The 25984-nt window shown below is 37.9% G+C and overlaps 1 protein-coding gene across 6 annotated transcripts in view; it reads left to right on the top strand.

Annotated features, from left to right (window-relative positions):
• The window catches only part of LOC118527511 (uncharacterized), a 28604-nt gene extending 12434 nt beyond the window's left edge, over positions 1–16170 (top strand). For 2 of the 6 annotated variants that reach the window (XM_078077768.1, XM_036079362.2), the window contains 4 exons: positions 3611–3676; positions 7439–7565; positions 7839–7934; positions 11352–16170. In XM_078077768.1, the coding sequence (XP_077933894.1) occupies positions 3611–3676; positions 7439–7565; positions 7839–7934; positions 11352–13582 (2520 nt within the window). In that variant the 3' untranslated portion in view covers positions 13583–16170. Of the gene's footprint in view, positions 1–3610; positions 3677–3814; positions 3980–7438; positions 7566–7838; positions 7935–11351 lie in introns of those variants that run through there. The other 4 variants (XM_078077770.1, XM_078077769.1, XM_078077771.1 and 1 more) reach the window with 3 other exon arrangements.
• Positions 16171–25984: the final 9814 nt, after the last annotated feature.

The following is a 25984-nucleotide window of genomic DNA, read 5'->3' as shown; positions in this document are numbered from 1 at the left end:
GCTATGGCTAAGAATGCCAGTACTATGTTGAATAAAAGTGGTTAAGAGTGTCATGTTCCTGATCTTAGGCAACAGGTTTCAGCTTTTCACCATTGAATATGACATTGATTGATTTGTGTATATTGAACCATCCTTCCATTCCTGGAATAAATCCCACTTGATCCTGGTGAGTGATTTTTTTAATGTATTGTTGGATTTGGTTTGCTAATATTTTGTTGAGAATTTTTCCATCTGTCTTCCTGAGGGATATTGGTGTATAATTTTCTTTTATAGTGTCTTTGGCTTTCCTTTCAGAGTAATGCTGACTTCATATAATAAATTAGGAAGCATTCCTTCCTCTTCTGTGTTCTGGAATAGTTTGAGAATGATAGGTATTAACTCTTCTTTAAATCTTTGATAGAATTCACCTGCGAAGCCATCTGGTCCTGGACTTTTGTTTGTTGGGAGTTTTTTGATTACCAGTTCAATTTTATTTCTAGTAATTGTGCTTTTCCCCCAGATTTTTCTATTTCTTCATGATTCAGTCTCAGAAGAGACTATATGTTCTAGAAATTTATCCATTTTTTCTAGATTGTCAATTTTTTTTCTAGGTTTTACCAATGTAATTTTTTATAGTAATCTCTTATAGTCCTTTGTACTTCTATGGTGTCAATTTTAACTAATCCTCTCTCATTATGTTTGAGTCCTCTCACTTTTTTTCTTGATTAGTCTGGCTAATTTGTCTTTTCGGAGGGCCAGCTCTTAGCCTCATTGATCTTTTCTTTTTTCTTTTTTCTCATCTCTATTTCATTTATTTCTGCTCTGATCTCTATTATTTCCTTCTCTCTCTCTCTCTCTTTTTTTTTTTTAGATTTATTTATTTGTTTAATTTTTTAATTTTTTAATTAATTTTTTTTTTAAAGATTTTATTTATTCATTTGAGACACAGAGATAGAGATAGAGAGAGAGAGAGCATGAGCAGGGAGAGAGGCAGGGGAGAGGGAGAAGCAGGCTCCCCGCTGAGCCAGGAGCCCGATGTAGGGCTCGATCCCAGGACCCCGGGATCATGACCTGAGCCGAAGGCAGACGCTCAGCCATCTGAGCCACCCAGGCGCCCCCTATTTTAGAGAGACAGAGACAGCTCAGAGGGAGAGAGCTACAGAGGGACATGGAGAGAGAGAATCTCAAGTATAGACTCCTTGCTGAGTGCAGAGCCCAACACAGGGCGCACTACCCTGAGATCATGACCTGAGCTGCAATCAAGACTCAGATGCTTAACCAACTGAGCCACTCAGGCACCCCTCTGTTATTTCCTTCTCTGTGCTAACTTTGGGTTTTGTTTTTTTCTTTTTCTAGTTCCTTTCAGTGTAAGGTTAGATCATTTATTTGAGTTATTTCTTGTTTTTGATGTAGGTCTTGATCACTATAAATTTCCTTTAGTACTGCTTTTGTTGCATCTCCAAGATTTAAGACTGTTGTATTTTCATTTCTCTCCAGATTTTCTCTTTGATTTCTTCATTGACCCATTTGTTGTTGAGTAACATGTTATTTAGGTTTAGATTTATTTATTTATTTTTATTATTTTTTAAATATTTTATTTATTTGACAGAGACACAGAGAGAGAGGGAACACAAGCAGGGCGAATGGGAGAGGGAGAAGCAGGCTTCCCAATGAGCAGGGAGCCCAATGCGGGGCTTGATCCCAGGACCCTGGGACCATGACCCGAGCCAAAGGCAGACGCCCAACGACTGAGCCACCCAGGTGCCCCTAGGTTTAGATTTAGATTCTCATATTTGTATTTATTCTAGTTTTTTTCTTGTAACCGATTTCTAGTTTTCTCCTGTTGTAGTTGGAAGAGATGTTTGGTATGATTTCAATCATCTTTAATTCATTGAGACTTGCTTTGTGGTCTAGCATGTGATCTATCCTGGAGAATGTTCCATATGCCCTTGAATGTGTGTTCTGCAGTTTGTGGGTAGAGTGTTCTATAGATATCTGTTATGTCCATCTGAACTAATGGATCATTCAAAGCCACTGTTTCTGTATTGATTTTTTGTTTGGATGATCCATGCATTGATGTAAGCAAGTTGTTAATGTTTCCTGCCATTATTGTATTAGTGTCAATTTCTCTTTTCATATGGTAATAATTGCCTCGTGAATTTGAATTCTGTTTATGTTGGGTGAGTATATATTTTCAATTGTTATATCCTCTTGTTGGATTGATCCTGACCTTTTTTGGTTTTTGTTACCATCTTTGTTTCAAAGTCTATTCTGTTTGATTTTGATATCCCCTGGGTTTTGTTTGTTTGTTTGTTTTTAATGATTATTCCATTTGTTTGGAATATTTTTTTCCATTCCTTTACTTTGAGTCGGCCTGTGTCTTTAGATAGCATATAGATGGATCTTGTTTTTTTAATCCATTACATCACCCTGTGTTTTTTGATTGGAACATATAGTTCATTTACACTTAAAGTAATTATTGATAGGTATGTACTTACCGCTGTTTTGTTAATTGTTTTCTGGTTGTTTTCTGTTCCATTCTTCTACTCTCTTCCATTGTGGTTTGATGGTTTTTTTAGTCTTATGTTTGGATTCCTTTCTCTTTATTTTTTTGTGCATGTGTTACAGATTTTAAGTTTGTGGTTACCATGGGATTCATATACAATATCGTATGTGTATGGTAATCTATTTTATGTTGAAGGTTGCTTAAGTTTGAACACATTATAAAAGCACTAAATTTTTACTTCCTCTTCCCCATTTTACGTATATGTCACATTCTGTATCCTTTTATTTTGTGTATCCCTTGAGTAATTTTTGTAGATATAATTGATTTTAGTACTTTTGCATTTTAACTTCTATACTGGCTTTATAAGTGACTAATCTACTACCTTTACTATACGTTTGCTATTACCAGTGAAATTTATTTTCTTCTCATTGTGGCCTTTTCTTTCCACTTAAAGGAGTCCCTTTAATATTTCTTTTAAAGCTTGTTTGATGAACTCCTTTAACTTTCGTTTGTTTGGGATACTCTATCTCTTCTTCAGTTCTGAATGGTGGCCTTTCTGGGTAGAATATTCTTTGTTGTAGGTTTTTTTTTTTTTCTTTCTTATAGCACCTTGACTATATCATACCATTCTCTTCTGGCCTGTAAAGTTTCTGCTGAAAAAAATCAGCTGATAGCCTTATGGGGTTCACCTTGTGTGTAACTGCTTTTCTCTTGCTGCTTTTAAGATTCTGTCTTTATCTTTAATTTTATTTGTTTTAATTATGTGTGTTGGTTTTGACCTCCTTGAATTCATCTTGTTTGGGGCCCTCCGTGCATTGTGGACCTAGATGTCTATTTCCTTCTCCAGGTTAGGGAGGTTTTCAATTGTTATTTCTTCAAATAATTTTTCTGCTTCCTTGTGTCTCTTTTCTTTTGGTACCCCTATAATCCAAATGATACTTGGCTTGATGAGGTCACAGAGGTCTTTTAACCTATCCTCATTTTTTAATGTAGCTTTTTCTTTTTGCCGTTTAGCTTGGTTGCTTTCCATTACTCTATCTTCAAGATTGCTGATCCATTCTTCTGCATCCTCCAATCTGTTGAAGAAGTATTCTAGTATATTTTTCATTTTATTCTGTCGTTCAGTTCCAGCTGGTTCTTCTCTATCTGTTGAAGATCTCAGTCACTTCATCCACTCTTCTGTCCAGTTTAGTAAGTATCTTTATGGCCATTACTTTGAACTCTATCTGGCATATTGCTTATGTTTATTTTGATTAGGTCTTTTTTTGGTTTTGTCTTGTTCTTCTCATTTGGAACATGTTCCTCTGTCTCCTCATTTTGTCTACCTCTCTGTTTCTGTGTAATAGGTAGGTCAGCTATGTATACTGGTCTTGAAAGTACTCACCTTGTGTAGAAGGGACCCTGTTCCCTGTAATGCAGTCCCCCTGGTCACCAGAACCAGATGCTTCAGGAGTGTTGCATTGTTGCTGAGCCACGATTGCTGTGGGCATGCTGGTAGGTGTATCTTACTCTCAGCTTAGCTACATGTAATGACCTGCTTTGCCTGCTGCATGCACACTGGTGTGCAAGGCTTGCTCTCATCCTGGTTGTCTGCACTTAGCCACTGGGACAGCTTGGGTGCACTGATGGGCAGCACTTGCTCCCTGCACAGCCAGCTTAGAGTCTCGGCGCATTGGTGTGTGGGATTAGCTCCCCTCCTGCTCAGGCCTTGAGTCACATTGGAGAGGCACCTTCTTTGCTGGGGCTGCCCACCAGCTATGGTGGGGTGGAAGCCACTTTGGAGGAGCACCAAACCCAGGGTGGGTTAGGTGGGGCAGCACTGGCGTGGGGCACATTGTGCTAGAAAGGTAGATGGAGAGTGTTTGCACTGGCTCTGTAAGCATCTGGCTGGGCTTTGGGAGGGCAAGGAAAATAGTGCCCTCCAGCTCCGTTGTTTCTGGAGAAAGCTTTTGTAGATCCCAGCACTTCCTGCACACATTTTCAAATTAGTTAGTAAATCTTGAAATATACCCAGGTGCTTTTCAAACTGCTCCTTTTGTGCTGTGATTATAACATTTCTTTTAACATTTTATGTACGTCATTTTATTGTGTTCTAGTTTATATGGTTCCTGGTAAAAAGTCTGTTTTAATTGTATCTTTATTCCTTTTTTGTAATATTTTCTTGTTCACTGGGTGCTTTCAGGATTCTCATTCTCAATCTCTCTCTCTCTTGCAGTTTTAATATGTTGTGTGTCTTTATGCTTTTGGGAGGCATTAATGCAGCTTGGTATTGTTGAACTTCTTGGATTTTTGGTTTGTTTTCCGTCATTGATTGCAACATTTTTTTTAAGATTTATCTATTTATCTTTGGGGTGGCGGGGGGGGTGCTCCGAGGGACAAGAGAGAATATCTCAAGCAGACTCTCCATTGCCTGGGGACCCCGACGTGTGGCTCAATCCCACAACCCTGAGATCACAATCTGAGCGGAAATTAAAAGTTGGATGCTTAACGGACCTGAGCCACCCAGGCAGCCCAGTTGCGAGTACAGTTGCGAGTAATTTTAAGACACTATTTCTGAAAGTGTTTCTTCTGTCCCATTCTTCCCCCCACCCACGTCCAAATTATGTATATGTTGGAACATTTTATTGTATTTCACAGATTTCACAACTTTTTTTTTTTAAGATTTTATTCATTTATTAGAGAGAGAGAGAGCACGTGCACAAGAGAGAGCATGAGAGGGGTGAGGGGCAGAGGGAGAAGCAGGTTCTCCATTGGGCAAGGAGCCCAATGCAGGGCTCAATCCCAGGACTCCAGGATCATGACCTGAGCTGAAGGCAGCTGCTTAACTGGCTCAGCCACCGTGGCACCCCTATTTCACAGCTTTTTAATGTTCTGTTCTATTTTTCACTTTTTTTGTCCTTAAATTTCAGTTTGGGTAATTTCTCTTGACCCATCTTCAAGTTCATTGATTCTTTCCTTAACTGTGCTGATTGCTGATCAGCCTTTTGAAGATGTTTTTCATCTGTTACTGTGTTTTCATTTCTAGATTTCCATTTGGTTCTCTGCTGAAATTATCCATTTGATTTTGCATGTCATATACCTTTTGAGTCTTAATATACCTTAGAGTCTTTAACATAATTAGTTATAATTCAAGTTCTGTTGGATAGTTTCGACATCTATGTAATATCTGTTTCTGATGGTTACTCTGTATCTTGGTAGTATTTTATTAGTTTCTTTCCTTTTCATATGCTTTGTAACTTTTTGTTGAAATGTATATATCTTGTGTCATACTCTGAACTGGGGTAACTATGTTTTATTGCTGGAAATGGGTAATTCCCTGCTAGGCCTTTAGTCCAGGGGTTTAACTAGTTAGGAGTTTGGCAGGATTTGAGAGTTATTTTTCTGTTACTACTCTCAATGCGGCATAGACTTCGACTTTCTGTAGAGATACCTTGTGTTTTAGGATACAGGTTCATTTACCAGAGCTATTTCTGTTCATTTCTGAGTTTTAAGGGTTCTCTTTGCTCTGTGTCTCAGAGAGGGTCTCTTTACATGCTTTTATTTATCTCCTGTCTTTCTGTCAGCAATATTCTATTGGTACTTGTTATTCTAAGCTTGTTAGCTTGGTGGTGAGAAGTTGTGGGCAGAATGTGTTGTCTTACTCCAATACAGCTTCAGTGTTAAGTCTGCCCTGTCCCCCCACCCTTTTTTTTTTAAGATTTTATTTATTTATTTGACAGAGATAGACAGCGAGAGAGGGAACACAAGCAGGGGGAGTGGGAGAGGGAGAAGCAGGCTTCCCACTGAGCAGGGATCCTGATATGGGGCTCGATCCCAGGATCCTGGGATCATGACCTGAGCGGAAGGCAGATGCTTAACAACTGAGCCACTTAGGCCACCCTGCTCTGTGTCCTTATGTCTGTCCTGTGTCCTTCTTGGTTCTCTTGCCCCTCCCCACCCCCCTGCACCCAGCTATAGTTGTAGACTCAGTGCATAATCCTGCCCTCCCTCAAGGAATAGAGTAAATGCCCAGTGGGGTTCACAGAGAAAAAGCCTGTAAAGGGGAGCCTGGGTGGCATGGTCAGTTGAGTATCCTGCTCTTGGTTTTGGCTCAGGTCATAATCTCAGAGTCATGAGATCGAGCCCTGCAGGGAGCTCTGTGCTCAGTGCAAAATCTGCTTGAGACTCACTCCCCCCCTGTCCCTCCTCTCCTCTCTAAAATAAATAAGTAAATTTTAAAAAAAGGGGGAGAGGGGGAGGGAGGAAAAGAAAAGATGCCTGTAAGAAGGTGCAAGTCTCCTCCATGTCTGTGGTCTGAAGGGGTTTCACACTCACATTACAGGCCCTACAGCTTTAACTCTTCAATTAAGCACAAGTTGTGATACGAAATAGTTAATCTTTCTTTTCTGACTCCAGTATACATTTTACATTTTCTTTACTTTTTACGTATTCTTTTTTTTTTTTAATCTTATTTATTTATTTGACAGAGAGAGACAGGAAGAGAGAGAACACAAGCAGCGGGAGAGGGAGAAGCAGGCTCCCCACAGAGCAGGGAGCCCAATGCGGGGCTTGATCCCAGGATCCTGAGATTATTACCTGAGCTGAAGGCAGACGCTTGACGACTGAGCCACTCAGGCGCCCCTACTTTTTACATATTCTCATATATTCTAGTAATACCTTATTTTCAATTTTGGACTGTGTTGTGTCTGTGTAGTATTTAGTTTTCTAGAGAACAAGAACAGTGTTTTATTCTCCTTAGTATTCACATCCAGGGCATTTCAAGGTGTAGAGCATTAATAAAATAAGCAGAATGTTCTTTTACTTTTCTTCTATAAAACCTAATACAAGGTAATGTACACAGTAGGCATATTGTAACATCAATTCTCAACAGTGGGAAGAATTTGTTTCCATATTTCTTTCCTGTGCCGCCCCAATTGTGACCACTTCAGACTGAGCAGAAATGTGCTGTTCCAGGGGTCACTGTCATTTGGAGATGTGGCTGTGGACTTCTCCCAGGAGGAGTGGCAGTGCCTGGACCCTGCTCAGAGGACCCTGTATAGGGATGTGATGCTGGAGAACTACAGTCACCTTGTCTCAGTGGGTAAGCAGTTTTCACATCAGATTTTGTATAGCATGCATTTTGTTTCTTAGATACCAAAACTTTTGGTCTTTCAGAGTTAATATTGTTGAGACTTTTGCTTCAGGAGTCTGAGGTTGTTAATCTCTTTTGAGCACAAGGAGCAATTTTTGTATTCTCACATCCTCTGAAGGTTTAAATGAGCATCATCAAGGTGCAGCTCTGGAAATTCTATGTCCTCCCTCCTTTAGAATTGCTGTAGCCCATGTCCAAACTATGTCGTTTTTCCTTTTACAGGGTATCTCATTAAAAAGCCATCGGTGATCTTCAAGTTGGAAGAAGGAAAGGAGCCATGGATATTGGAGGAAGAATCTCTATACCAGAACTACCCAGGTGAGTTAGTGAGTACCAGAAAGGTTAGTGAGGAACCCAGGGGGAATTATAATCTAGGTGGTCAGTCTAGGAGTTGGACATTATTTAAAATGTTTTCTAAGAATCTCTTCCTAGTGGCACCTACTTTAGAAGTAGAGGAAGGATATATATATGATAAAATTAGAAGAGAAAAGGGTAATGCTTGAGAAGGAATGTAAACTGTTTTTTGATTGTTCAAATTTAGGGGTCCAGGGATATCATTTATGCAGACAAACAAGTAATACTGGCTTTTTTGTGTTTAATAGCACAAAGATAAAACTAAGAAAGGTAATAAAGTCTACTAAAATTTGGTTCTTGAGGAGAAGGGAGGAAACAATGTTTTCAGTGTTACGTGTTGTATAGTAGTACTTGATACTATTTAAACAAATTACCTATAGATTAATAGGATTACAAGTTCATATTTATCAGATTAATGTAACAAAAGTACAGTCTCCTTAATTTTACAGTTATCCTTCTGTTGATACCTAAAAAAAAAATGGGAAAAAGACCTATTTTAGTGCCTAAAAAACATTTGCAAACAAGTGGAAGTGTATTTGATGCTAAAAGGAAACCCTCGGTAAATCCTACAGAGTAGGAAATAAGACATTCCCTAGTTATAGTCTGATAAAACCAGAAATTGGTAACAAAATTATTAAGCACACGTGACAAACTATTTCTTTTGTATTCTTGAGTATTTTTTCTTTGTAAACTTCTAATATTTTTCATGTTCTTGCTTTACGTCAATATCAGTAAGAACTATATTCCCTCATGCTTTTATTTTTTCCCCATTCCTAATTGTAGTTGGTGAGAATTTTTTTGTTCTTGATGGTGGTAATTTTGTGTTTTTGTTTGCCTAGAATACATTTTTTTTTTCAGTAGCCTGACAAGATAAACCTATGCTCCCCCTATTATTTATTTCATGAAATTTAAATTAACTTGCCTTTTATTGGCTACTGCATTGTGCCTTATTTGGCTGCTCCAATTTTATTTTTATGTTGTTTACACTTAGGCTAAACATCATTAGATCCGCTCGCATCAAATGTCACTTAGGCATACTGTATGCTTTCCCATGTCACACCTTTCTTGCTTTCCCTGACTAGATACTAAATGAGTTAATAAGTGAAAATTACTCAGAACATTTTTTAGTATATAAGTAAAACACTGTTTTTACTGTTATTATATTGAATGTCCTTATAGTACAAGTTAAGTGTATCTGCTTCCAAGAAAGAGACTTCAAATGTTTGAGCCAGTGTAATCTCTTCTTTCTCTCAGTGCTCAGTGTGCAGTGGGTCTTTCAGAAAAAACAAAAGTAAATGATCTGTTACCTGATCATATCTACCTTTTTTCACACTTGGGGTATGATCTAACAAAGAAAATGGCGATTGTGTTATTCTTTCTTACTTTGGTATATAACCTGAAATAGGCATTTGATAAACACATGTTGATTGGAATCAAGGAGAGGAAAAATTTCATATTCTGAAAACATTGTGAAGGATCTCTGTCTGATTACTTACATGAACCTGTAATTCCTGATTCAGGAATAAAACAGCATAGTGTCTAAACATTTGTGTTTGAAAAAGCTCTCCAGGTAATGCTCATACACCCAGCGTGTTGAAGTCTATTGATTTAAAATTACTCAGGTTCACAGAAAATCAGACTTAACAACACCCTGTTATGAGCAGTGGTTATAAAGTATGGTCTGCAGACCTACCACATGTTTTTATAAATAAAATGTTTTTGCAACACAACCATACTCCTTTGTTAACATACGGGCTTTGGCCAATTTCATGCTCTAATAGCAGAGTTCAATATTGTGACAGACAGGTATGGCCTGCAAAATCTAGAATGTGTACTATTTTGCCCTTTAAGGAAAAGTTTGCCATCATCTGGATTGAAGAATGAGAATAAAATTGCATGAACCACTTTAAATTCAGCATTTAATTAAGAAGAAAATTGTCATCCTCTCAAATCTAAGAAGCCATAGATTGTAACTAGACCATTATGTGATGCACCACTAAGGAAAAAATATTCTGCTCATTATATTGTGGCCTGCTTATCACAGATCTGTTATCAATTATAAGATGCATTCTGATTTTAGAATGTTAAATATGTGTATATTGCATTAGATGAAGTACAGTATATATTACAAAGCAGTGCTATTTATGGTTGTGTTAAAACAGCTCGTCTATTTTTAGATTTAGAATGAATATAAGTTTGAAAGTTTTGAAAGTGGGAAGATTTGAAAAGTCATTCTTGAAGGTTTGGAATAATGGTGTTATGTCATTTTTCTAGATACTGAATAGCGTACATCCTAGCCTTGGCTCTGAGTGAGAGAACGCACTTTGACCTTGTAGTCAAGAATGAGTAATTTAATGAGACAAAGAACTGACTAAACTGGTGCAGAGGATATTGACTGGGAGTTGTAGAATGGCAGCTTGAAATCTGATGTGCATTTAGTTGGTGTAAATTTTGTTTGCTGTGGTTTTTTAGCTTGGGATAGACTTCGTTGCACTGGGTAGCAAATGTGGACAGTATTTTTTAAATGGTAAATCAACATAAATGTTACTCATTTCCTGGGATTTGGTTGGAAATATATGATCCTTAAATTTTGATAATAAACAGAAACCTGAAATGTGGACATGTGAAATGTGAAAGATAAACCAAAATTAAGTATTAGTATTTTCGCACTGGTAATGCTATTTTATGGAAAAGTAAGTGAACACAAATGTGATTATCATGGTGGGTTCACCTGTTGAGTGGCTATAGTAGAGCAATATGAAAGTATCAAAGCCAAAATAGGGTGATACATCAGATCTATGTTGGCACAAGATTACTTATTTTGTCATTATTTTATACTTTATTTAGGGATGTTGGCATTCCTGTTGGGAGGGGAATTAGAGTACAGTCTGATGACTCTTTCCTTGAACATAAGGCCATTGGTGCATTCAGAAATTTATCTTGCTATTGTGTAGGAGGGAAATTCAACTGGAAGCATGAAAACTTGTTTGGGCGTTACTAAAAAAATATAGCTTTGAGAGTATTAGACCTAGTCTGTCTCCTTAATGTCTCTTTTTTCTCCATAAACACCTTTGTCTACTCATTTTTCTTGTGATTCCAATTACTTTTCGTTAGCTCAGTTGGACCCATCTTATCTTCTGTGATTTTTCTCATACTTGGATCTGTCAATCTTCCATCCTCTCTTCGCTGCTTCTTGAATTTATATCTTCATTTTCTTTCTTTTTCCACATACGTTTTCTTGAACTGGGTGGGAAAAAGGCACTTTGATCCTGAGGTACTACTGAAACCAAAAGTCAAATATATAATAGAACATTTGTATGTTAATCCAGTTCCATTGGAACTGTAAAATTCTTATGGTTTGTTCAATATTTTCATTTCTAGAAGACAGCAAAGCTCACCTAACAGAGAGAATCCAGAAAAACCAAGACAAATATTTGCCACAAGTTTTATTAAACAACAAAACAGTGACTTCAGAGAAAGTTTATGCTTTAAGAAAATCATCTAATATGAGTACAAAGTTTATTCCTTCAAGAAAAATGCCCTGTAAACATGACTTACATGGAATGAATTTGAAAAATATTTTAATATCAGTTGGTAGTAAGAGAAATTCTTCAAGAAAAAAGCCTCCCATGTTAAATGTATATGAGAAATTACTTGATATTAAGCAGGAAAAACCTCATACTCAAGAGATTTCTCATGAAAATAATCAATATGAGAAAGCCCTTGGTCATAAGAATGGTATTACTCAGCACGTAAATAGTCAATCTTCAGAGAAGACTTTAAAATATGATGGTGGAAAGTCCTTAGGAAAAAAGACCACAGTAATTCCACGCAGGCAAATTGACACAGGAGAGAAAATCTGTGAATATAATGGACATGGACAAACCTGTGAGAAGGCATCTCTCTTGAAATGTCATGGGGTCTCCTTCGAAATAAAACAATGCAAAGGCAATCAGATTGAAAATAATTTCAGCAGGATGTCACATTTCGCTAAAGTTCAGAAAAAACAGAGACATGAGTGTCTATTCAAATGTAGTGAATGTGGGAAAACATTCAACTACAAGTCAAACTTCACAGTGCATCAGAGAACACACACAGGAGAGAAACCCCATGAATTTAATTCATGTGGGAAAACAAGTCACAAATCACCCCTCACAGACCATCAGATAACACATACAGGGGAGAAACTTTATAAATGTAGTGAATGTGGGAAGTCCTTTTGTAAGAAGTCATCTCTCACTCGACATGAGGGAACATATCCAGGGGGGAAACCCCATGAATGTAATGAATGTGGAAAAACTTTCTGCAAGAAGTCAGCCTTCACTCAACATCAGAGAACTCATACAGGAGAGAAACACTTCCAATGTAATGAACGCAGGAAGACTTTCCGCCGCCAATCAGACATTAAGGTACATCAGAGAATTCACAAAGGAGAAAAACGCTTCCAATGTGATGAATGCGGCAAAACTTTCCATTGGCAGTCAGACATTAAGCTACATCAGAGAATTCACACAGGAGAGAAACCCTTTCAGTGTAGTAAATGTGGTAAAACTTTCTATCGGCAGGCAGATGTTAATGCACATCAGAGAATCCACACAGGAGAGAAACGCTTTCAATGTAATGAATGCGGTAAAACTTTCTATTGGCAGTCAGACGTTCATGCACATCAAAGAACTCACACAGGAGAGAAACCCTTTCAATGTAATGAATGTGGTAAATCTTTCCATCGGCAGTCAGATGTTAATGTGCATCAGAGAACTCACACAGGAGAGAAACGCTTTCAGTGTAAGGAATGTGGTAAAACTTTCTATCGGCAGTCAGATGTTAACGCACATCAGAGGATTCACACAGGACAGAAACCCTTTCAATGTAAGGAGTGTGGTAAAACTTTCTATCGGCAGGCAGACGTTAATGTGCATCAGAGAACTCACACAGGAGAGAAACGCTTTCAATGTAACGAATGTGGTAAAACTTTCTATCGGCAGTCAGAAGTTAATGTTCATCAGAGAACTCACACAGGAGAGAAGCCCTTTCAATGTAATGAGTGTGGGAAAACTTTCTATCGGCAGTCAGATGTTAATGCACATCAGAGAATTCACACAGGAGAGAAACCTTATAAATGTAATGAATGTGGGAAATCCTTTTATGAGAAGTCATCCCTCACTCGACATGAGAGAACTCACACGGGGGAAAAGCCCTATGAATGTAATGAATGCAGGAGAACCTTCTGCCAGAAGTCAGCCCTCACTCAACATCAGAGAACTCACACAGGAGATAGACCCTTTCAATGTAATGTATGTGGTAAAACTTACCGTCATCTGTCAGCCATTAATGTACATCAGAGAACTCACACAGGAGAGAAACCCTTTCAGTGTCATGAATGTCAGAAAGCTTTTCTTACGAAGTCAACTCTTATTAATCATCAGAGAACTCACACAGGGGAAAAACCCTTTGAATGTAACGAATGTGGGAAGAGTTTTCGTCATAAATCTACCCTCACTACCCATCTGAGAATTCACTCAGGAGAGAAACCTTATAAATGTTGTGAATGTGGAAAAACTTTTGGCCGGAAATCAGCGCTTACTCATCATCAAGGAATTCACATAGGGTAGAAGCTCTGTGGCAGAAACTTGCTCTGTTTTTCCCAATACCCATTTCTCTTTGTGGTTACATAACTAGTCAAGATTTTCTAGCTTTCCTTCCATTCACATGAGGCCATATGACCTCTGAAACAAATTCCAAGCCTGTAAAGGACCTCATTTGGAATTTTTCCTACTCCCATTTTTCTTTCCTTATCAAAGGGTAATGGAGATCATCCTCAGGGTAACTTGGGAGCTAATCATTAGAGATTACAGATTCACAGGTTAGAAGAAACCAGGGTCCTGCACAGAGTTCTGCCTTCTCTAACATCACTTGTAAGTTTTGTCATGAACTGGAAATTAATTTCGGATTTGTTCAGCCATTACATGTTTAGGGCTTTTTGTTGTCATGGTATATCCTAGCCATCCCTCATCTCATATACCTCGTGAATCTAATGAAGGTATGAGAAACACTGTATGTCAGAGAATTCAGTGGGCAGGGAAACTGCTCTCAGTATTCTTCATTTTAATAAACTTTCATCAACAAGTCAAGCATTTTGTAAATCAGAGATTTACGAATTGAAACACCCCAAAATGAAATGGATATAGGAAAATTTTCACAAAGAATCTACATCTGATTGACCATCAGATAATTGAGAGTAGAATAAAAGCTAGTTAACTTGAAAAACATTTCAAGATTTATTTATCAGAGAATACATAACAAAAGAAAATTGTCAGTTTAGGAAGTGAGGAAAACATCCTCATCTAGAAATAATCTTATTCTGGAAGCAATGTTTTGGATGCAATACTAAATATCTTATTAATAATCTAACACGGGATATTTATTTGACCGTCACGGTCAACAAAGAATATGTAGCTTTGAGAAGGCACAAGTGAGTTGAGTCATCAAAGCAACAGTACTAAGTGTATATGTGAATAATATATGTAAACTCAAAGTAACAGCACTAAATGTATATGTGAATAAAGTAACAGCACTTTGTAAACATCAAAGTAACAGCACTAAGTGTATATGTGATTAAAGTAACAGCACTAAGTGTATATGTGAATAATATATGTAAACTCAAAGTACAGCACTGTCTATGTGAATAAAGTAACAGCACTGCTTGTTTACATGAGTAATAATAAGCCTCTGAGCTTTGTTAGGCTTATACATAGGAGTGTGCTCTTTAACGGCTACTTTCTATATGCTTGATTTTGTTGTAGCCTCCAAAATAGTTATAGTAGGAACAATGCACCCTTAGCTAAATAATTTTTGTAACATACAGTACAATTTCTGACACTAAATGCTATTGTTGTCCCATCATATTCTTACACCACAATATATATTTTTAAAAAGAAGCGTTGAATGCATGAAATACCATGCATCATGTGTGTTTTCTACTTTTTGGTGGCACGTGTAAATCAGTATAGACATTGTTAACAAACTGTTCTTTTAGGAGATGACCAAATAACGACTGATAAAATCAAGATTTACTTGAAGTATGCAATGATTCAGTACACAGTTATTTATAATACACATCTGAATCAATTTTCAAAATTGGCCTTGAACATTAGTACTTATTATTCTGTACAGATTGAAAGCAGGGCCTGTTGAAGAAGTTTTCCCCATTTTATATTTGTGTTATATCCAAAGAATATGCTTATATAAGTTTTAAGTGTGAAGGTCAGATTTTATGTGAGCAAAAAACTATCTGCATTTGTATTTAGTGTGGTAGAATGCCACATTTTCCCTCCTACAATTATACGTGTTTTTTTCAGACGAGCTGTTCTATGTCTGTCACTTATTATTTGAGTGATCTATGTAGTGATTTAATTTCTGCCTCAATTTCTGCCTCAATTTCCTCATCTGCAAAATGGATATAATATTATCTACCTCACAGGTACTGAACAGTTTGGGTCAGAGTTTTCTGTTATTAGAGCTAAAGGCATTTATGTTTAGAACTTGAACATTAGAAATAAAATGGTCTGTCATTCCATAGTATGAAATGTATTTCTGCTTCTTGAGTTGATACAAGAAAATTCTTATTAAAACTTTGTATTTTGTCAGATTTGTCTTTAAAACATACGAAACGTGTTTAAAGTGAATAGAATCATCTACTGACCTTTTTCTGTTGTTGATTAAATATGGTATGAACTAAAAATCCAACTTTGTTTTTTTCCAAATGAATAGCCAATTGATCTTTCACCTTTTGATTCATTCACCCCTATTTCACTGATTTGAAACCACATTTTTATTGTATAGAGATTTATCCTTTGGTGTGGCTGTTACATTTCTAGGCCCTGTATTCAGGTCCCCGTTATTCTGGTGGTGCACAATCCAGATGGGCCAACCATAGGATACCACCCTACTGCCCCACACCAATGATTTCACTGCTCTTCACTCTCTGCTTTTTGCTGCTTTGTATAAACTCATTGTGAATTTCAGTGGTTCTAGTAACATTTTGTCACATCACGCTTTGTGCCTTATCCTGAACACTATTCCTTTATTAAAACCAGCATAACGGTTTTGAGTTATGTCCGTGTTTATATATGTAGCTCTTGTAATTTTTTAGCATCTTATACTCCGTTCTATTAAAATAACTTAATTCTGTTGAAAGGCATCTTGTTTCTAATTTTTCATGATTATGAACAATACAATTTTGGACATTGTGTACTTTATCCAGAGTAGAGCTGAATCCTCAACCCACAGTGAGAAAAACGTTTTAGTGACTATAAATACAAACATTTGTTGAATCGATCAGGATTTATTAGTCACTTATTAAGTAGAAGGCATTGTACAACAGTGAATAAAATGTAAGTTCTGCTCTTCCTGAGATTAAATTGCAGTGAGACATACCAGGGTTGTCAGAAGACAGAAACCATAGCAGTGATTTGAACAGAAACAATATGATCTAAAGCACTGTTAACTTGGTATACAGTTGTTAACTGGGGATCTGAAAGGGTAAAAGGGCACACTGAGATATAAAGATAGCAGGAATCGAAAAGGGAAAAATGAAACCCAAATGTATCACTAAGATAGCAATTGCAGGCCGCAGCTACCAGCTCTAGGCTGGTCAAATGAAGGGATGGGGTGGGGGGGCCTCCCTCAGAGCTGAAGTGCAGGCCTCTGAAAGGAACCTGTCCCACTGATGTGGGTATCAGAGCCCAGAGGAGGGGCCTCTCGGGATTGGGGCCCATACTGGCTGAGGAGAGAGTGCTGGTTGCCTGGCACTGGTTTCTCTGATGGGGCATGATGACGCTGGTGTGCGAGTGTTAGAAAAACTGCAAACTGAATTTAGCTGCATCTCTCAGAAGACTCCATGCCTGACTGGGGTGTGAAGCAGCATTGCTAGGGTGCTGACAGCACAGGATGCGGACGGAAAGCCCGGGAAGAAGCATGTCCCTTTGCCCTCCTCCATCCTTGCAGTCCTCAAGCATATACTGTTGGCCAAGCATGACAGCTGGTAAAACGTAAGTGTGGTTATAGTGGGAAAAGTCGGCTGACCCAACCCAGTCAAGCAGTAGAAGTTAACATAAATAATACTGACATTTGGTATCATTCAATAGTATTGAATTTGTGTGCCATCTAATAGGATTAATACATCGGGATTAGTTTGTCACATGATTTTTTTGGAGGGAAGAAGTGATATGGACATAAACATTCCATCTGTAGCGTTATTTCTTCATTTTTATTATTTTTATTTTACAAATAATACTGGAATATATTCTTTTTTCAAATTACAGCTATTCCTTTCTTTTCCCTTCCCTTCCAGCACAAGGACAGCAGTCCCATTGCAGGTCAGTGAGGTGAAGAGAGGAGCTCCACACAGAGGAACGGAGTAGCACTACTGTTCCTATCACAGAGACATGGGACGCTGGGGAGTTGGTGGCTAAGGAGATTATAAATAGAGGAAATTGTTGGCGTGGTTGGAGATTGATTGCATTGAGGGGAAGATGAATGTATTGAAAATGGGAGCCAAGTTTCTCCCTGTTGAAGGTATTTATAAATATAGAAAGGTGGAAGATGGAACAGAACCCCGAGGGGTTGAATCAGAATTGGAGGTACTGGTAGGAATTGATCATTTTTTAAACCTAGATACATTTATAGGTGTGTGTGTACATATGTGGGTAGACACATGCACATGTATATGCAGATATACATGTGTGTATACAAACATACACATGCGTGTGTGTGTGTATGAATGTCCTCCATACACAGATTTCCTAGCTCTTTATGCTGAGATTGCTCAGAAGCAACTCCATCCCAGGAGCTATGAGCACTAGCTTCCAGAGTTTGGTTTCTAGATACTGTCTTCCACTTAAAGGAAGCAGAAGTCCTTGGTAAATGCCTGATTCCAGACCTGGGCCTGGAAAAGCAGATGAGCCTAAAACATCTTCCTGTGAGAGAAGGCAAGGAATGGCTCAACGAATAATGGGGGCATAGCAAAAGTTACTATAAGACCATCTTGAAGATGCTCCTATTGGCCAAATCTGGAACAATTTGAACATAAAAATGAATAGTAACAATGGAGTATAACCTATGGTATAAAACAGAAAGCCATGAATCCATAGAAATAAGTAAGTGGGGAGAAGGGAAATCTCTTCCTTACTAGTAAATGTATGAGGAATAATGGAAATAGAAAACCAGTATTTGGTAACCATGATAGTAGTGATTGATTATTAGTAACATTATTAATAGATACTAAGATTGGTGAGTGGATGAGGAACAGATTATTGGCATAACCTCAGAATATATCTCCACAAATACCAATTTCAAAGGAGATAATGGTGATATTATGGTGGGGAAACCTGGCAGACACCAAAATGACAAGAGGATCCAGGCTAATATCACCATGGTCTGCATTGTGTGGCCCCTGACATACCACTGATCCATCTTTTCTGTGGTTACTACCAAGAAAGTCTGGTAATGAAGAAACACAGGACAAACCCAGACTGACCGGATCCAGGACCAGAAAGGAAAGACTTTGTTGGGACAGTTGTTGAGATTGGAATGGGGTTTGTGGATTTGACAATAGTGCTCTACCAGGGTTGATTTTCTGACTTGCATATTTAGTTGGTGGTTCTGTAAGAAAGTGTCCTTGTTTTAGGAGAAGGCCTGGTGGAGTACTTAGGAATTGTGATGTATGACATCCGTAGCTCTGTCTCATATAATCAGGAAAAGAATAATGATAATAGGATAGTTGATCAGACAGAGATACGAAGCAAATGCAGTGAAATGTTAACAGTTGGGGAATCTAGCTATGGGGGATATGGGAATTCTTTGCACTTTTCTTACAACTTACCTAAAGTTTGAAATTATTTCAAAGTAAATCTTTCAATCATTAGTTTTTTTTGAACCCACCACTTGGACATTGGTAGTCTTCCTTGCTGTAACCATTGCTATTAGTTCAGGGTGTAACCTTTAACATCTTCCTTTCCCGTATATTTAAAACCCATATATATGTACATAAAAGAATATATAAAAGGAGTACCATCTTACTTTAAGATTGTTTTTGATATCCAAATTTTAAATGACATAAGCATTCATGAAGTCTGGTATTTATTATTGTAGATGTTAAAATAATACAATTTCTGAATTATTATTAATTGTCTAGGATCGGAAAATGTTAAAAACGACTTCCCCAATGAAATATGAATTGTACCTCTGGTTGCCATGTGGTAATGATATTTTAACTAGGAAGCCTAAATGAATTTTATAATTGTTGGTATCCTGTGAATGGACCCCACTCCTGCACAAGTGCCCAGGAGGTCTTATGGGTGATTTGATGATTTGGGCTTCTTTTAAATTGAAATTGAAAATATTTCTTAAAATCTTTAAAAGTCATCTAAATGAAGGAAATAAGACCATCATTAGGCAAACCACACATCAATGATTACTGCAGACACTATCCATTAACAGATGCTAGTATTAAGATATTAATTAAAATGAGAAAAATAGTAACGTTACAGCAGAGGACCCTGGCAGACATAACTTTAACAGAATGGTTAACGTGTCTCAGTAATAAGACATAGCAACATGATGAACTCCCTGATACGATGCTCTGCGAAGCACACATCTCTTAAGTGGTATTCTTGTCCCACACATACATCATCCCAATCATGAGAAAACATCAGACAAACACATAGTGGGGGCCATTCTACAAAATAACCAACCAGTATTCATCAAAATGTCAAGGTTGTGAAAGATCAGGAAAGACTGGGAAGCTGTCCCTTCAATCAAGTGACACTTCCGCACAGAGTGCTGGTGTCACCCTCATGCAGCTCCACCTTGTCCTCCCTTCTGAACCTGGGATCAGAGTCTTTGATGGCTTCTGAGAATGGCGACATCCTGCAGGTTTTGCCCACTTCTTGGGAGATGAGTAACAAATCTGATCACAGAAATACAAGGTAAGCTCTTTTGGGGGGTTCTGTCTCTGCGATTTAGCTCTACAGAGAGAGAGCTCAGATAAGAGAGTTTTATCTTCCAGGTGGGATTCCTGTTCATTGTGCTGGGACCTGAGTCCGTGAGAAAAATTCACTTGGCATGGAAACTTTATCCAGGGTGCCTTCAAGGTCCATTCATGTTGCAAGTGGACAAAATTTCCTCCTTTCTCATGGCTGAGTAATACTCTGGTGTGTGTGTGTGTGTGTGTGTGTGTGTACACATATATATACCACACCTGCTTTATCCATTCATCTGTTGATGGACACTTAGGTTGTTTCCATATCCTGGGTATTGTGAATAATAATGCAGTAAACATGGGAGTGCATATATCTCTTCAGTGTCCTGTTTTCATTTTCTTTGGGTATATATCCACTAGTGGAATTGCTGGATCATATGAGAATTGTATTTCTGATTTTATGAAGACCGTCCATACTGTTATCTATAGTAGATGTACTGACATACATTCCTACCACCAGTGTGCAAGAGTTCCCTTTTCTCCACATCCTTGCCAGCACATATTATTTCTTGTGTTTTTGATAATAGCCATCCTAACAGGTATGAGGTGATCTCTCATTGTGAATTTGATTTGCATATCACTGATGATGAGTGATGCTGAGCATCTTTTCATGTGCTTGGCCATGTAGATACCTACTTTGGAAAAATGCCTATTCCTCTGCCCATTTTTTTTTTGAAAGATTTATCTATTTATTAGAGTGGGGTGGAGGGGCAAAAGGAGAGAGAGAATCTCAAGTAGACTCCTTGCTGAGCATGGAGCCCGATGCAGGGCTTGATCTCATGACCCTGACATCACGATCCTGAAATCATGACCTGAACCAAAATCAAGAGTTGGATGCTTAACCGACTGAGCCACCCAGGTACCACTCCTCTGCCCATTTTTAAATCAGATTTTTGTTGCTTTTGAGTTTTAGGAGTTCTTTATATATTTATTTGATATATGGTTTGCAAATATTTTCTCCTGTAGGTTGCCTTTCCATTTTTTTTATTGTTTCTTCTGCTGTGTAGCAGCTTTTGAGTTTAATGTCGTCCTACTTGCTGATTTTTTTTCTTCGGTGCTGTGCTGTTGGTGTTATGTCCAAACAATCATACCAAGAAAGTCATTGTGGGGGAGCTTCTACCCTATGTTTTCTTCTAAGAGTTTTATGGTATCAGGTCTTAATGTTTAAGTCTTCAACCTATTTTGAGTTAATTTTGTGAGTGGTGTAAGATAGAGGTCCAATTTCATGTTTCTCCATGTGGTTATCTCATTCTCCTAGTACCATTTATTGAAAAGACTATCTTTCTGCATTGAGCATTTTTGGATCCCTTGTCAAATATTAGTTCACTGTATATGCATGAGTCTATTTCTGGACTCTTCATTCTGTTCCATTAGTCTTCCCAGCTATTTTTATGCCAATACTATACTAGTTTAATTACTACAGCTTTGTGGTATAGTGTGGAATCAGGAAGTGTGATGCCTTCAGCCTGGTTCTTACTCATGATTGGTTGGACTATTCGTGGTCTTTATGGTTCCATACAAATTTTAATATTGTTTTTTCTATTTTGTGAAAAATGCCATTAAAATTTTGATAGGATTGCATTGAATATATAATTAAGATAATTGGCATATAACATTGGGTAAGCATTTGGTTGACAACATAATGATTTGGCACATATATATATTGTGAAGTGATTGCCATAATAAGTATAGTTAACATCCATTATCACAAATTGTTACAGGTTTTTTTTCTTGTGATGAGAAATTTAAGATCTACTCTCTTAACACCTTTCAAAATGCAATGCGGGGGCGCCTGGGTGGCTCAGTTGGTTAAGTGACTGCCTTCGGCTCAGGTCATGATCCTGGAGTCCCTGGATCGAGTCCTGCATCGGGCTCCCTGCTCGGCAGGGAGCCTGCTTCTCCCTCTGACCCTCCCCCGTCTCATGAGCTCTCTCTCTCTCTCTCATTCTGTCTCAAATAAATAAATAAAATCTTTAAAAAAAAAAAATGCAATGCGGTATTGTTAACTGTACTTACCATGCCAAACATTATATCCCCCAGCCTTATTTATCTTGTAACTGGCAATTTGTACCTTTTTAGCCCCTCTGTCCATGACACCCACTCCCCACACCCTGCCTCTGGCAACCCCCCATCTGTATTATGATTTTGGTTGTTTTTGTTTTTTTAAAGATTCCATATATAAGTGAGATCATACAACATTTGTCTTTCACTGTTTGACTTATCTCATTTGGCATAATGCCCTCAAGGTGTATCTGTATTGCAAATGGCAAGATTTCTCTTTTTGCGGCTGAATAATATTCGTGTGTGTGTGTGTGTGTGTGTGTGTGTGTGTGTGTGTATTTTCTTTACCATTCATCTGTCCTAGGTGAGCACTCTCCTGGTTGTTTTCCCAACCAGGGCAAAAGGCACTGGGCAGGTTTGCTGGCTCTGTTGGTTCTGCAGTTCTTAGTAAGGACTGTGTGCCTGTTAATAGGTACAGAGGTAGAGGAGACTCATTCTGGGTCTCTTGGCATATAGTGTTGGGTTCCACAACTCCCACCAACCCATTTTTGTTCATGGATGGATGTCAAATTAGTTTTTTAAAAAGGGAGAGAAAAAGGAGGAACCAATGTCTTATGCTGCCATCATGCTGATGTCACTCTCTGGTACATTTTTTTTCTCACTTTTGTTTTAAGTAATCTTTACACCCAGTGTGGGGCTCGGACTCATGTCCCTGATATCAAGAGTTGCATGCTCTACTGACCGAGCCAGCCAGGTACCCCTCTCTAGTACATTTTTTAAATGTGATCTTGTCTTAAATATGCTTACATAAACCAAATTCTTAATTTCAAAGTATTTTGTAACCAACCCCCTATGTAAGTTAGTATACCTCTACATTACCAGTTTTTTCTTTTTTTTAGTGGGCTCCATGCCCAGCATGGAGCCCAACATGGGGCTTGAACTCAGGACCCTGAAATCAAAACTTGAGCTGAAATCAAGTGTCGGGCACTTAACCAACTGAGCCACCCAGGTGCCCCTCTACATTACCACTTTTAATGGTTACATAGCGTTCCACTATATGGCCTTAATTTATTTTGCTTACACAAACTTCAAGTACATTTTGTTTCTAGTATTTGCTTTTATAAATTAAATTGTGAGGAATCCTGTTAGTTTTAGCTATTGCCTCCTTACACTAAGCCTAGCCTTCTCTACTGTGCATTGCGATATTGATGCTTGGGACTGTGTAAACCACATTTCACACTTGTCCCCTGCTGCCTGTTAGGCTTTGCCCTAGGAGACCCTACAGGAAGTTTGGAGGACAGGGTTACGGGAGGAGCAACTTCCTTCTTCCTGTTTGCGGAGTGCTTTCCTTAACATCACCCTAGCAATGGCCCTTCACCTTGGCCACTAGTGGTACACTACAGCTTCTTTTTTTGAAGTATTTAAAAATTGAGATATAATTCACGTATCATTAGATTCACTCCCTTAAGAGCAGAAAATTCAGTGGTTTCAAGTATATTCACAAAGTTCTGCAACCATCACTAAGATCTAATCCCAGCAGGTTCGCTCACTCTCTAGCTTCTTTTAGCTCTCCCACATGTAGCCATATTGATCCCTCTCTGACAGGCAGCACCAGCTGAGCGGGACACCCCTCAGAGGCATTACCCCACCATGCGCTTCTGACAGTCCTGCAGTAACTGGACAGCACCCCCTGAAGGTCTGAATTCCAGTTCTGCGAGGCTCTTCTCTCAGCACCTATGATACCAGCATGACCCAGGCACCTCCCCTGCTTCAGGTGTGGAATCCTAGTTCTTCAAGTGTGGAATCCTCTTCTGAGTGGCTACGTTTGAATTCTTTGACTTCTTCCATCATGTTACCCTGGGGTGGTAACTGCTGCCTGCAATTGTTACCCCTGTTACCTTGGTGTTCACTTTTGCCTTTGAAATACCTGTTTTAACCTGTTCTATTAAATTCCCTCTCATCATATTTGAGAGGTTTCTCTTCCCACCTGGACTCTGACTGATGTAAACATTCTTGTACGTACATCAATGAAAATTAATTCTATTATCATAAAGTCATGCATAGTTGTCTAAATGGAATTTCCCAGTTAAAATTCCTTTAGAATTTGATAAAAAAATGAGCCTCTAGAGAGTTTACATGAATTAAGCTCTCAATAAAAGTGAGTAAGAATAAGTATTTTCTCAGGCACACACCCTAGCTCTGTCTTACTCTTTTTAAAAATACGTTTGAGTCTTATACTCCAAAATGGTATCTTACTTATTCATAATTTCCCCAAATTGGAAATTAAAGTCACTTGACTGGGAAAGAGATAAGTGAAGTGTGGTAAATTCATACCATGGAGTAGGACTTGGGAAATAAAAGCCAACAACTGTATTGATACACTAAACAACATTGATGAATCTTAAGTGTATTGTACTAAGGAAAAGATAGCAGATTCGTAAGATTACATACGGTAAGAGTCTATATATGTGACTTCCCAGAAAAGGCAAACTATAGGCATGAAGAAGAGATAGTAGCTGCCAAAGGTTAAGAAAGTTTGACTTCAAAAGGGTAGCATGAAGGAATTTTGGGGGCTGTGATGAAACAGTTCTGTATTTTGACTGTGGTGGTGGTTACACAGATCTATGCATTTGTCAAAATTCATAAAAGTACAGCAGAGTGAACTTTTGTACAGAAATTTTAAAAAATTAAATCTCAATATCTTACATGTTTTTACTTAAACATTTGCATTTTTTCAATTCTCATAATGGACTTTTATATATATTTGTCATTCATTTTCATTTTATATACCTTTGTCATTCATTATCATATTAGTGCTTAGTTCTGTAGCCCATTTTAAGTTTTTCTTTCTATTGATTTAAAGATCTCTTTTTAAATTAATGTATCTTTTCTTTCAAATAATAAAAATATAATTTTGCTTTTAACTTTTTTAAAAAATAGAGCTGAGTTGTTTGTTTTTTATGATGTATCAGGTACTAAATTTATGGTTTCTATTTTTGGTGTCACAACTTGTCACCTCTATTTTTATTCACACTATTAGTGTTTTATTTTAAATCTCGAATCCATGTGAATTGTACCATGTGTGATCTATGTACATAACTTTACTCCTAATTGCTGGGAAGGGATTGCTTTGGAATATTTCATTCTTTCCTCAGCGCTTTGAAATGCTACATTTATTATACTACATTCAAAAAATACACTTAATCGTGGCTTTGTTTCCATGAAACAGATGCCAAACTATTTTTATTCGAGCAATATTATGCATATTGGTACTTCTCAGGAATTTTTCTTTTTGAAATGTTTATTGTCTGCTAATTTAGATTTTTATTTATTCCAGATGAAGTTGAGAATGCTTTTGCAAAGTACACATTAAGATACACAAAAATCAAAGAGAAAAAAATACATGCAAGACTGTGAGATTCCTAGTGGAATGTTTTCAAAGAATATCGATTCTTTCTGTGAAAGGGTAGATCTTCATTTATTCAAGTAATCTTAATGTCTCCACAGAGGAAAGAATATGTTTATGTAAATGAATATATATTTTTGGAATGTGTCTGTTTTATGATTTATCTACAATTTTCATTTATTGTTTTCATGATTTTTTTTTTTTTTAAAGATTTTATTTATTTATTTGACAGAGAGAGAGACAGCAAGAGCAGGAACACAAGCAGGGGGAGTGGGAGAGGGAGAAGCAGGCTTCCCGCTGAGCAGGGAGCCCGATGTGGGACCCGATCCCAGGACCCTGGGATCATGACCTGAGCTGAAGGCAGACGCTTAGCGACTGAGCCACCCAGGTGCCCTGTTTTCATGATTTTTTTTTTTTAATTAAAATGTTTTATTTTATTCATTCATGAGAGTCACAGAGAGAGAAAGAGGCAGAGGAAGAGGGAGAAGCAGGCTCCCCGCCTAGCAGGGAGCCCGATGCGGGACTCGATCCCAGGACCCCGGGATCATGACCTGAGCCGAAGGCAGA

Source organism: Halichoerus grypus, chromosome 7 (genome assembly GCF_964656455.1).
Source record: "Halichoerus grypus chromosome 7, mHalGry1.hap1.1, whole genome shotgun sequence".
Lineage (NCBI taxonomy): Eukaryota > Metazoa > Chordata > Mammalia > Carnivora > Phocidae > Halichoerus > Halichoerus grypus.
The sequence above is the reverse complement of the archived record's forward strand: the minus strand, read 5'-3'. Positions and strand labels throughout refer to the sequence as shown.